Below are 12610 nucleotides of genomic sequence, written 5' to 3'. Positions count from 1 at the left end.
CCAGGACCAAGAAGGTCAAAAGGGCCAGGTGCCCACCACGAGGGGCACCCAGAGTTGTGGGCCTAGGGCCCTGCCTGGCCTTGGAGGTGAGGCCAGAGCCTGTGTGTGGCCGAAGGTCCCAAGGGGGGACCACACCTGAGAGAGGTGCCAGCTACAGGGAGCTCGGCAGCCTGAATGAAGGCGGCGTAGGCCGCCTGAGTGGAGGGATCAAAGGAGGGTCCTGCCAGGAGGATTCTGGAGCCTAGTGTGGGGCTGGTGTGACTAATTACATCTGGATGCCATCTGCGAGGCTTGGGCCGCAGTGTAGGGGAGGTATGGAGCCGCGGACACCCCCCAAACATTGGGGGTACACCAATGGGCAGCCTCCCACCTTATTTAACAACTTTTCATTATTCCAACAAGGTGTGGTGGGCGAGACAGGTGGGCAGCATGCCCAGATGCAGGTCAGGGGCTAGCTGTGGCGTGCAGGGATCCCCACTTTGCCACAATGATATTTCTCCAGATGATGTATGAATTTTGCATTCATGACCTTATGAGATTAGAGTCATTCAGCGAGATGTTCCCTAATTTTATTGTTTTAAAGGCTCATTCTACTAATCAGAAAAACAAAACAAAGCTTGCATGAGCCTGAGAATGTGATTTAAAAGTACCACACACACACACACACACTCACCTGCACACACACACACACACACACACACAGTATGAAGGTGAAATGTAAAGTATTCTGAAGTGAATATTTTTATCTTCTAGTTTTTCTTTTGATAGCATACATTGAAAAAAAGGAAGAAAAAACAAACAATTGAGGCTAAGGTAGTATTCTGTTCATAAGACATGCCTTTTATTTGTTATGAAATTGTTTTAAAATCCAAGGGAATAAAATAGTAATGTTGGATAAAATCATAACCATGAGTAAACTAACATAAGAAAAGGATATTTTTTAATGAAGTTGGTATGCCTTTTATGTTCATAGTTAATGTACATGGTAACGTGGTTAGGGAAACACTTGAATTACTATAAAGGAATATAAATTAAAACATCTTTTCATTTGTATTTTGCTAGGTATGAACTAATGCAGAAAGGTGTTTTGGAACCCAAAGATATTGGATTTGTTCCAGACATATACACCCACAACCAGCATTTGGAAACTGAGAACAAGAGTTTGAAAAAGGACCTGGAAAACTATAAAATTGCTGCTAGGTATGTTTCATAATAGTCTTAAATTAATTTATCATTTTTATATAGTGGATGCTCAAAAAATTATACCAGTAAGTTAATGGGATTAATAATTTTTTTTTTTTATTTGTGATGGCCTCTGTATAGTCTTCCTTATGGCTATGATCCTGAATCAGAGCCAAGTGAAACTCAATTTTTTGTTAGCCCTATGTAGGGGAATAGATATTCTTTTCTTTCTGTTTATCTGGCTATCGCTAAGGGTACCTTTCTTTCGGTAGTCACAACAAAATACTCCCCATGATTATGAAAATATGGTATGTGGCAACAAAGGTAAAATTATAGTTATACTATTCCTCATTATGTATCTGGTTCTGCAGTCCTTTCAGATGTGTTGCATTGTCTTTTTGGCCTTAGTGTTTCGTGTAAGTTGAGTATAAATTGACACATTGTATAACATTGACTCCCCCCACTGGCCCGCGCGGTGCGTGTGGGGCCGGTGGCTCTGGCCGTCCGGTCCCCTTCGCTGCAGGGCGCGGCAGGGGTGTCTCGCAGGCAACCCGGGGTCCCTCGGGTTGCAGGGGGGGGAGTGTATAATAGAAAATTACATTGGTTTATGCGCAATGAAAACTGAGGCAGAAGTGTTTAGTTTTAGAAGGTTGTAGTGTTATACTTACTGACCAGGAATTCAAAGACAAGTCGCCTGTGGGGAGTATGAATCTTCCCCCCAAAAATAAAAACCCCACCAAATGCATTCAAGAGTGGGAATGCTGCGATCACGGACTGAAATGAGTGGTGACCAAGACGGTGCGGGTTGAGGCCTGTAACATTGACTGTATTAGCTCATGCAGCCACAATGATTTTACAAGATCCAAAGTAGCTCAATCTTTTTGTGATTGAAGGATCAAACATTTAGTCCATGTTATACAGAGATGTAGCAATGATCTAAACTTAGGGTTGCAATCTATTTAAAATCCTTTTTGATGCATCTGACTTTGTGTTTATTGATGATTTGCACTGAAATCTAATGGCTCATTTGAACTTTGACACTGCACATTTTTTTGTGATGCGCTATCCTGCACAGTGCTAATTTCATCTGTCTCATTTTTCTAAAGATTACTTGAGCAACCAATTCTTCTCTTCCAAAATTAAATAACTACAGAGATGTAAAGTAATAATCATTCTAAGTTTGGTGAATATTGCAGTTAATAATTGTAGTCAAACTACTGAACTATTTTCCAGTGTAAATTATTCATTACATTTTAACAGCATTAACACTTTGTTTAATTGGTTATAGACTAATATTTGAATGATTAATTTTAATAATCTGGAATTAAAATACATTAAATAACTGACATTGTACATGTATAAATATATTGGCTTCATAGGAAGACAGGCTTCAAGTAACATAATTCCTTTTGTGCAACTTCCTCAGACGTTGGGTTTAGATATATAGGCAATTCTGGCATGGCAGGTCACACAGTTTTGGGGATGGGGCATAAAGTTCCTCAGACCCCAGTTGCTCAAGTGCCTTAATGTCTGTCAGCAACTTAATCATTCTTTTTTCTTTCACTGATTATACAGTGAGCTTTATATACCTAGGCTTCAGTGGATATTACAAGACTCCATGACTCCTACATTAGGTAATATTTCATTCTTCAAACAGTTCCACCAGTGAAATAAATTTCAGAGTTCTCAGTAACCTTAATGTTAATGGGCAATCATTTCGGGTGAAGGGCTGCTTACTGCATTTTGGCAAGCCATCGAGTGCCACATGAGAGGCAGCCAGGGGCAGATAAATATTTTCTAAATGTTTAGGGGCCCCGCGGGCCAGATAGAATGGCCTGGTGGGCTGCATCTGGCTTGTGGGCCGCATTTTGCCTGCCCCTGCAGCTTAACGGTACAAGATCAGGCTCTTGCGAAACATCAGTTTCATTTATTTTGCTATGATTATTTTATATATTAATAGAGTGTTTTTACTTGAATAGTGAATGAAGCTAAACAGATCTAGTATAAAAATATGGATAAAAGAGCTTTTTTCTACCTTTTTAAGGTACAAACAGATCTTGTTTTATTTTTTTTCCCTTGGGTTCAGGGCACAGCTGATGCAATAGATTGGCAGGTACAAACATCACCCAGGGCCATTTTTCCCACAGGATCTGGCCTGTTGCTTCCAGGACTTCAAGGACCTCATCCTGTGAGACAGTGGCCCTATGTACTTGGCCCCATGGGGTTCCCCTGCTGTGCAGTGTGAAAGGTGGGCCCTAGATATCCCTGCAGAGGGTGCTTATGCTGCACAGCAAGGAAACTCCATAAGGTTCGAAGCTCTGCATTTGCAGATGTGTGTCCTAGGAATTCCTTTGAAGTGGTTCTCTTGCAGTGCAGCATGAAATGTGCACTCAGGATTCCTCTGCCCCAAGTGGCTGGAAAGCAGTGACAGCCCCAGGCTCCCAGGTTGTCCTGGTCTATTGGAATGAGTTGCATATAACAGAAATGGTTTCAGCATTTTCTTATGCATGAAGTATATATGTAGAAAGAAGATCCTGTGTGATAAGGTGTGACAAGCTATTACCAGCAATCATCACACAAACGTTTTTAGGTAAGGGGCAAGGGTGTCTCTTGGTTGACATTTTGTGCCTCCAAAAAAAAAAAAAAAAATCTGGTGTGACAAGGGCTATGGGCTATTTGGAAGCCTAAAGAGCTCCTCTTTCTAGAAATATTTATGATAAATCAATTAGTTTATTTTAGGGTTACTGTTAATAACTGTTTCTTATTCATGTGTTCATTATATACCTGGAGTGAAGGAAGTGTTTTAGCAGAAGACAGAATTAGTATCCAGCCAGTCAGAGATTTCCAGTGCTCAGAAAGTTTCACTGACAGAACAAAACAGAGTGTCTTGGAACATTAGGAGAATGCTGATTTGCCTGATTAAAAATAATGATTTCTGATAAAAGAAAGCTACATGTTTTGCTTGGTGCATCAGTCAGAAAGTTTACATTGTGAGATCCATCACTGTGAAATGTATTTGAAAATAGCTTTTAATTAAATTTGGCATTTCTGAACTTGCTGTTCTTGACAAGCATCTTGCTGAAAGGAGACATTATTTGTGACACCAACAGTATGAGGGCCCTATGTAAGAGATTGTAAACCAATTTCCTCTGGCTTTAATGTTGTTTAACAATCAGAAGAAGAGATTTACTGTCTAAAACCTAAATGTAATTGTGTTTCAGTTATTTTAATACAGTATTAAAATGATTATATGGCAACTGTAGGTACTTTCACTAAACTGCAAACTGTTACTCAGATATATTTCACCAAAGGTTTTCAGCATTTAAGGAGAAATTCTTGATCCTGTATGTGAATGATACATTTTTAGTCTTCTGCCCAGTATCTGAAAAGTTGGTATTGTATAACAAAACAACTATAAAAAAAAATATATAAAAAAGTCATATACACAAAAATGACCTTCCAAATTCAACAACACTCTTCCCAATATTAATTAGAATGTAATGCCATGAATTTTATGTACATCAGTTATTTTAGGAACTTTAAAAAATAAAAAATAAATATATTGTAATTTAAAAAAAAGAACATTTAAGATTATATTTCAGGGGTACTCAACTTTTTAAAGCTGTGGGTCTGGTATTTGTGACCCAGCTGCCCCATGGGCTGCTATTTGTTTTCTCCAAAAGGGGAGGGAGGTGGTTGCCAATGTTAGAGGGAGGAAGCAGGGAGAGAGAGGAGGGAGAAAGGAAGAGAGTAAGCAACCCTGCCAAAGGGGTGGGGAGAGGGAGAGTGCAGGAAGGACTGTGGGGATCAGTATCATGGCGAAGGGTAGGCAAGAAAACGAGCTGGCCAGATTCAGTCATTTTTTGGGCCAGATTCAACCTGTGAACCATACTTTGAGCACCACTGTCATACACTTAGTTTGAAAAATGTAACTGTATATTAATGAAGTAGTCATACATCTTAAATTCTGCTCTTTTATCCCTCGTATCCTGCAGATCATATCTTAGGTTTATATAAATGGGCACAGTTCCCATCTGGTTGATCAGTAAAAACGTTATTTTATGTTCTGCTGGAACACTTCTTGCAATATAGCAAGGATCTTCTTTCTACTTTTATAATGTATGCATAAAGAAATGCTGAAATAATTTCTGTTATTTGTAATTGATTTCAATAGACTGATTCAGATTTAAGCACATTGATTTAGATTGAAAAGAAATAGACATATGCAGAGGATCATATTCTCATGTCGGGTAAATCATCATAGCTGTCTGTTCTTTGACAGACAAGGTTTTTTGGGTAGATGTGATATCTTTTATTAGACCAATTAAATAGTTGGGAAAAATTGGGCCTAAAATCTTCTTTAGGCCCAGGGAGAGTCTGTTGGTGTTTGTGTGCTCTTCTGGGTAGAATAGAAGCCAATATGCAAAATGCAGGTCTCTGAAAATGCAAATGCATGGCAGTGAGGTCCTTAGGGAAGAGGAAACATTGATGACTCAGTAGATGGTCTAGCCTTTAGGGTAAATTAGTTTATACTTTTCGGTTGAATCATGTAACAGTTTCCAAGCCCTATAATACCTTGTCTGTCTTGTTGGTTTGGAATACCTCAAAGCCCATATAGTTGGCCTTTTGCCCATGTTTATGAAAAGTTAATACATGTTCAGTATTATTTGAGCATATAACATGTAGCCCATGCAGAATGATATATGTCACATAAAATGTCCATAACTATGAGAAACACCCAACCACAATGTATAGCAAAAGGTTGTAAAATCTATAGCACTGATATGTTGGGAATATATTAAACAGATAAGGTGCATCTACACATTGCCCTATGGCAACCTTTTTACTGTGTCATTTGGAAGTACTAAAGCACGGTGCAGTAACTGCTTGTACTGTGCCATGCGTGCAACCCTTTCTATAACCTCCATCAGGAGAGTAGAAGTTCAAAATCTCATGGTAGAATAGTCATGTTGACAGATTTTCAAGGAAAGGAGTCACTTTTGGCTTTGGATTAATATCATGCATAGTTTGTACTAACATATAGATTCATAGATGCTAGGGTCAGAAGGGACCTCAACAGATCATTGAGTCCGACCCACTGCCTAGGCAGGAAAGAGTCAGGAAAGAGAGCTGGAGTCAGATGACCCCAGCCAGATGCCTATCCAGCCTTCTCTTAAAGACCCCCAAGGTGGGGGAGAGCACCACCTCCCTTGGGAGCCCATTCCAAATTTTGGCCACTCTTACCGTGAAGAAGTTTTTTCTGATATCTAGCCTAAATCTGCTCTCTGTCAATTTGTGACCATTGTTCCTTGTTACCCCAAGAGGTGCCCTGGTGAACAGAGCATCTCTGATCCCTTGCTGTGTTCCCCTAATGAATTTGTAGGCAGCCACAAGATCACCTCTCGGCCTTCTCTTGCAGAAGCTGAAGAGGTCCAGGTCCCTCAGTCTCTCATAGAGCTTGTCCTGTAAGCCCCTAACCATACAAGTAGCCCTCCTCTGAACCCTCTCAAGTCTATCAACATCCTTCTTGAAGTATGGCGCCTAAAACTGGACACAGTACTCCAACTGTGGTCTGACTAATGCTGCATAGAGGGGAACGATCACCTGTTAATTTGTCCTGGGGTTTCAGCTTGGATACGTCATTGTAGGATTTTATGCAAAAGATTGTCCTTTTCAGAACTGTGAAGGCACAGCCTGTTCTTTCATTCTTTCAGCAGAAACCACAAAAACTTGCTTCTCACTTTCATGTGCTCAGGGAGAGCAGTGTCTGATAGTAAGGGTGGGGTGGGTTGGGAGGGCTGCAAGGAGAAGAAGTGGGACGGGAGTGGAGGGCAAAGGGGCCACCTGACACCCCCCCCCCCCAATTATTTTCCCTGTTGTAGCAGTGAGAGATGAACAAATTCCAGGCAAACGTTCAATACTTAGATTCTATACTTGGAAACTTATAACAAATTTATACACTTTCCACATATAGTATTTAATTATTGGGGAGTGGGGGAGGGGGTCATCTTATGTTCAGGGTCATCTTCTATTTGAATGTATGAGTGTATATCTTCTATTTGAGTGTATAGTTACCAATTTTTCCCTAATTCTCCCAAAAATTAAGGGAGAAAGTACATATGTCCAGTAGGTAGATGACAGAATTGGGTTGGGTGGAGTTGCAGACACTATGGAGGGTAAGATTAGGATCCAGAAAAAACTTTGATAACATATAGAAATAGTCTGAATTTAATCAAATTAAATTTATCAAGGACAAGTGCAACATCCTATTAATAGCTTGTGTAGATGAGCGTAGTTAAGCACTGAAACAGGAAACCTAGAGAGATTGTGGAATCTCAAATATTGGAAGTTTTTAGGAGTAATTCAGATGAACGCTTATCTAGGATGATTTAGACAGGAATGATCCTGCCTTGAGCAGGGGCTTTGGATTAGATGACTGCCTGAGGTTCTTAGTAGCCCTACTTTTCTTTGATTCTGTTTATAAGATATTTCTGTGATTGCAATATATATACAGCATATATATTGCAATCACAGAAATATCTTACAAACAGAATCAAAGAAAAGTATATATGTATGGGGGCACACTTTTACATTCACAGATCAAAAGATTACCTAAGGTTTTTGTGGTTTCTGCTGAAAGAATGAAAGAACAGGCTGTGCCTTCACAGTTCTGAAAAGGACAATCTTTTGCATAAAATCCTACAATGACATATCCAAGCTGAAACCCCAGGACAAATTTACAGGTGTCTCACAGTTCTCGGTTGCTTTTCTTAGAAAATTTCCAATTATGTTGTTTTCAAGTCAGTAGATGTTATCAATCCTTATGTTTACCAAATATTATGCCATCTCATTGGCCTCTGTATCTGGCATAGAATTTGGATAGTGCTCCATGCTCCTGTCTATCTTAAAACAGACTCCAAAACCTTACTGCCACAGGAGTACTGTTTGCTAATCACCCACAAGGTGAATACATATGAATGCAACAGCTCAAAAGAAAATGTTTACGTACATCTTGTGTAATTGTTGAATGCTTGAGTGTGTGTGCATACAACACAACACATGCGTGCACACACATGTGCACATACACACACATTTCTGCTACACATGCTCATGTCCAGTCATTCACAGTACAAATATACATGAATTTGAGTATGAAAGGAGTGAAGAAGAGGAGTAAAAAAGCACTGTCTTTCTTCATGCCATCAGCCAGAGGCATTAGGATATGCTGCCCCAGTGGGATCTATTACTATAAGTCACCAACTCAAGTTCAATAGGTATAAACACCTACAAGTACACAATACATGACCCAAGAAGTTGCAGAGGAAGTACAGTAACAGTTTCTTCCATGCTTACTTTTTATGCAACTAAGTGTAGGAGACTTTGCCAAAAAAGCTGGGCTTGAGTAGGTTTAAGTTTATACCAGTGTACTATAAACTATTCAGACCACATTTTTAGATTAACATAGTAATGGCTGATCATATAGTTAATGTAGGAAAGGTAGAACTTCCATACTTGCTAAAAGACAAGATATGTTTTGATTGGTTGAACATTATATAATTTCTATGAAGACTCATGTGAAGCCCCAGTCTTCAGAGGCAGGCTGTTCAACAGACCACCCCCACTATGTCACTGACTGATTGCTAGCAAGCCAGTTCTTTGTAACAGTTTTGTATCTCATAAAATTTGCCTGACTGTAACTCCTTGGCTGTGTCCATATGAGCAGGGGCCTGTGTTCGCAGCAGCATAAATAGTAGTGACACAAATTTGTGTCACTACTTTGTGCCTCACTGTATGCCTCTGCCCATATGCTTTGCAGTGTAATGCATTGTCTCGCTGCTCCATGTGCTGCAAGGGGGGCTGGCTGGGGCACAGGGTGCCTCAGTGTGCTGCTAGCTGGCTTGGGAGTGGCACATGGAGACGGGGAAGCAGGCATCCCAGGGCTGCCTTCTCCCCTGTCTCTACATGCCCCTGTGCTTGAGGTACCCTGTGTCCCAGTCATCTCATCTGTGGCTGGCTGGGGTGCAGTGTGCCTCAATGCAGGGGTTCCACATGCCTCAGTGTGGGGGCTCAACAGTGGAGCACCCACACTGAGGAGTGCTGAGACAGGAGAGCAGCCAGCTCAAGGCTGCCAGCTCCCCTATCTCAAGACATACTGCACCCCAGGCAGCTGGGGAGCGGCTGGCTGGGGCTCAGGGTGCCTCAGTGTAGGGGCCCTGCAGCATGCAGAGATGGGGGAGCAGGCAGGCCTAGGCTGTCTGCTTCCCTTTCTCTGCGTTTGTCCACATTCATGCTACTTTGGCATGCTTTGTACCATTTTTTTCTTCAAGGTTTTTTTTTTTTGTTTCCTTGTTTGTTTTTGCTATCAGGAAATCCCACTAGCAAATTTTGCCCTGGCGTGCAATTTAGCAGCACCGTGCACAGTTTAACATGCAATGCTAGGGGTAAAGAGGTATCACATGCCCGCATATGTGGATCTGGCCCTTATCTCTGAGACTAAGGTATGAAAGCAGAAAGGAATCTAAGTGACCAATACACATATGCCCCAGCAGAGGTTACAATGAAAAACTGCCAACTCAAGGTTTGTAGGTACACATATCTACAAGTTCACAACACACCCCCAAAAGCAAAAGTTACCAAAGAGGTTAGCAGCAGTTTCTTTCACATTTATTTTTTTATGCAGCAAAGCAAAGGAGGCTCTGCTAAAAATACAGAAAGAACGTGATTTCCATCGAATGCACCATAAACGAGTGGTTCAGGAGAAAAACAGGCTCATTAGCGATATTAAAAGGTAAGCAAACCTATCTTTCACTGTGTCATTTAATTAAAAGGTAACTAAGCTTGAATGTTACTTGAGAAAACTCAGCTATATTTTAAGTATGAAGTACATGGCCAAAAGTAGCTAAATTGAGTTAGCATTTTGGTAAGTGGCAGTTTTATCCACCCTGAAAACAGAGAAATGATACACTAGGCCTTTAAGCTTGATGTCTCCGATCTTTGAGAAATTAGGAGGAAACTTTCTACAGAGCAGAGAAAGGAGATGTAGGTACATAATATTTGGTACATAAAGCATCTAATGTTCCTTGACTGTCAATTTCTTTTTTTCATGGTTGTTGGTGAATCTCATTCATTCATTTCAACTTGAGTTAGGTATAACTAAATCTATCTTCTTTTATTTTATTGTCATTTAGTTCCCATCCTTTTTATTTGTTGAGCATGCTTTAAGCTAGTTTTCAGGATGTATTGATTCTGGGTTCCTGTTTATTTCTTTGAGCATTCTTGCCTTACAGGTCTGTTATTTTCGAGAGTAGTAGGTCACACACAAAAAAGAAATTCCTTGAAATTCATAATCTCTAGTTTTATTGTTGCCTTTTTTTTTAGTCTGACAGAACAGACTTGATTTTTCCTACCTTTTTGTAGTTGAGTTTGTTTTACAAAAAACAGGACAACACCTTGAAGTTATACAGCTTTTCTCATCAGAAGATCTCAGAATGTTTCCCAGAGGTAGGTATAATTATCCCCAACTTACTTTGATGAAGAGGAGACATGGAGTGGTTAGGTTGCTCACAAGTGCAAGGTAAAGGAATGTGGCAGTAGCAGATTTGGAAACTACATCCTTTGCTTTAACCTCTAGATAACAGTGCATCCTAAATAGAAGAAAATGTTTTTTTGAAGAAAGCTGTAAAAGGTACAAGATGAAAGAACATCCCATTAGCTATGCTTCCATAATTGCCAAAGTATTCCACCTTATTCCTTTCCTTTGCATTTCCTCTTCACAGTCTCAGTTATGGGTGTATCAGATGGGTGTGGCCACTCCTAGCAGGCCATGCCTATCTCTACTCATTTTTGAGGATTAAACTACAAAAAGGAGAATGAAGCTTTGGCTGCTTCAGTTCCTTCTGACTGCTAGCAGCAATGGATCAGGAAGTAGTCTGGATCTTGTGTCCAGATTCCTATTTATGCAGTATTTTTAAAAGTTTTAGAAATACAGAGTATTTATACATGCTTAAAGTAGTTTTAATTAGTTTATATTAGGGTTAAGGATTTTTGTAGTAGTAATGTTGGAACTTTGGTTCTTTTATATCCTGATGGCATAACTGAAGAATATTGGGTCATGTAAAGGAGGTTCAGTTTCTGTGGGTTGAATTGCTCTGTGTAAAAACATTCATACTTTTTCTTCCGGACCAAAAATAACAGCTCTGGGAAAAAGATAAGCCAACTTCAACCAGTGAGAAGTTGGTCGTGGGAGAATCTCTCCCAGGAAAATGCATGTTTGTATGTTTTCTCTCAGCTTAACACCTTTTGGGGATGAGGAAGAGTGGAGCTAGGGAAAAGGCTCTTGAGCCTTCCTGAGATTGGGATCACTTGGTCTGGAGAAGGCATAAGGGGCAGCTGCCTCTGCCTCTGCCCTTCCTATAGACCAGGATGGGAGGAGAGGACCCTGTTGGCTCCTCATATATCGGGGCTCCCAGTTTGATAAACAGGCAGGAGCTTTGCATCACTGCTCCCTCCATTGGGCACTGGAAGCTGAGCAGAGGTATGCCAGATGCATGCCCTTTTCTCACACCAGAGTTCCTGGAGTAAGAATCAGGTGGTTTTGCAGTATTGCTTTTCTCCCCTCCCCTCCTCTCCTCCTTGGAACTGGTCTGGGAGGTGAGAGAAGTAGCATCCATTGTTCCCTACTTCTCTGCAGTCTCTAATTTTAGGAAGAGGTGGAAGGCTTTGTCAGTCTGCCAGCAGTGATCTAAAAGCCAGCAGGGCTGGGAACCTGGCACAGGGAAAAGCTCCCCAAGCCTGGTCCCTGGCCCTGCAAGATTCTTCTGGCATTCACAGGGATGGGAACTAGGCCTGGGGAGGCTCTCCTTGGAATAAGTGGGCAAAGCACCCAACTGCTTCTCACAGTAAAGTGCCAGGTGTGTGGGGTAGGTGGGGCTTTGCCACGGGGTTCAGTGCCTGGGAGCTGGTGTGGTGGAAGACCATGGCTAATGGGGCTTAGCTCCCCCCAACTTTTTGCAGTGGCCAACAGCAGCAAAACCATGGCACTACCATCCCGCAGTGCCTGGTGCCGCTCAGCATGCAGCCGCTTCTCCGCTGCCATGTATAGCACCAGTGCGTACTGGCCTCTCAACAGCCTTGTGGGAGGGAGGGGCAGGGGCCAGGTGGGGCTCAGCCCCCCCAAATAATATTGTCCCCCACTGCTTATGAGGAGAAGGAGCACTGCCACCCCCTGCCTGCTTTTCACACCAGAGGTTCTGTGTGGCAGGGGGGTTCCCTTCTGCTTTGCTCTCTGAGACTGGGAATGAAACGGGAGCATCTGCTCACTGTTTCCTGCCTGTTCCCAAATCTGGGCCCTCTATCTGGGGAAGGGGAAGGGGCTAGGGGGAACTTGTCCCAGACTTCTCCCCTCCCAGACTGGTCCAAGAGGGAAAGA

The 12610-nt window shown here is 41.6% G+C and overlaps 1 protein-coding gene across 1 annotated transcript in view; it reads left to right on the top strand.

Moving 5' to 3' along the window:
• Positions 1-1069: 1069 nt before the first annotated feature.
• Positions 1070-12610, top strand: part of LOC102373348 (sperm-associated antigen 16 protein) — a 723196-nt gene continuing 711655 nt past the window's right edge. The window contains exons 1-2 of the mRNA XM_006034344.3: positions 1070-1200; positions 9863-9970. Of these exons, the coding sequence (XP_006034406.3) occupies positions 1073-1200; positions 9863-9970 (236 nt within the window). The 5' untranslated portion in view covers positions 1070-1072. The remainder of the gene's footprint in view (positions 1201-9862; positions 9971-12610) is intronic.

The sequence above is a fragment of the Alligator sinensis genome, unplaced genomic scaffold (genome assembly GCF_000455745.1).
Source record: "Alligator sinensis unplaced genomic scaffold, ASM45574v1 scaffold1203_1, whole genome shotgun sequence".
In the NCBI taxonomy this organism is placed as follows: domain Eukaryota; kingdom Metazoa; phylum Chordata; order Crocodylia; family Alligatoridae; genus Alligator; species Alligator sinensis.
The sequence above is the reverse complement of the archived record's forward strand: the minus strand, read 5'-3'. Positions and strand labels throughout refer to the sequence as shown.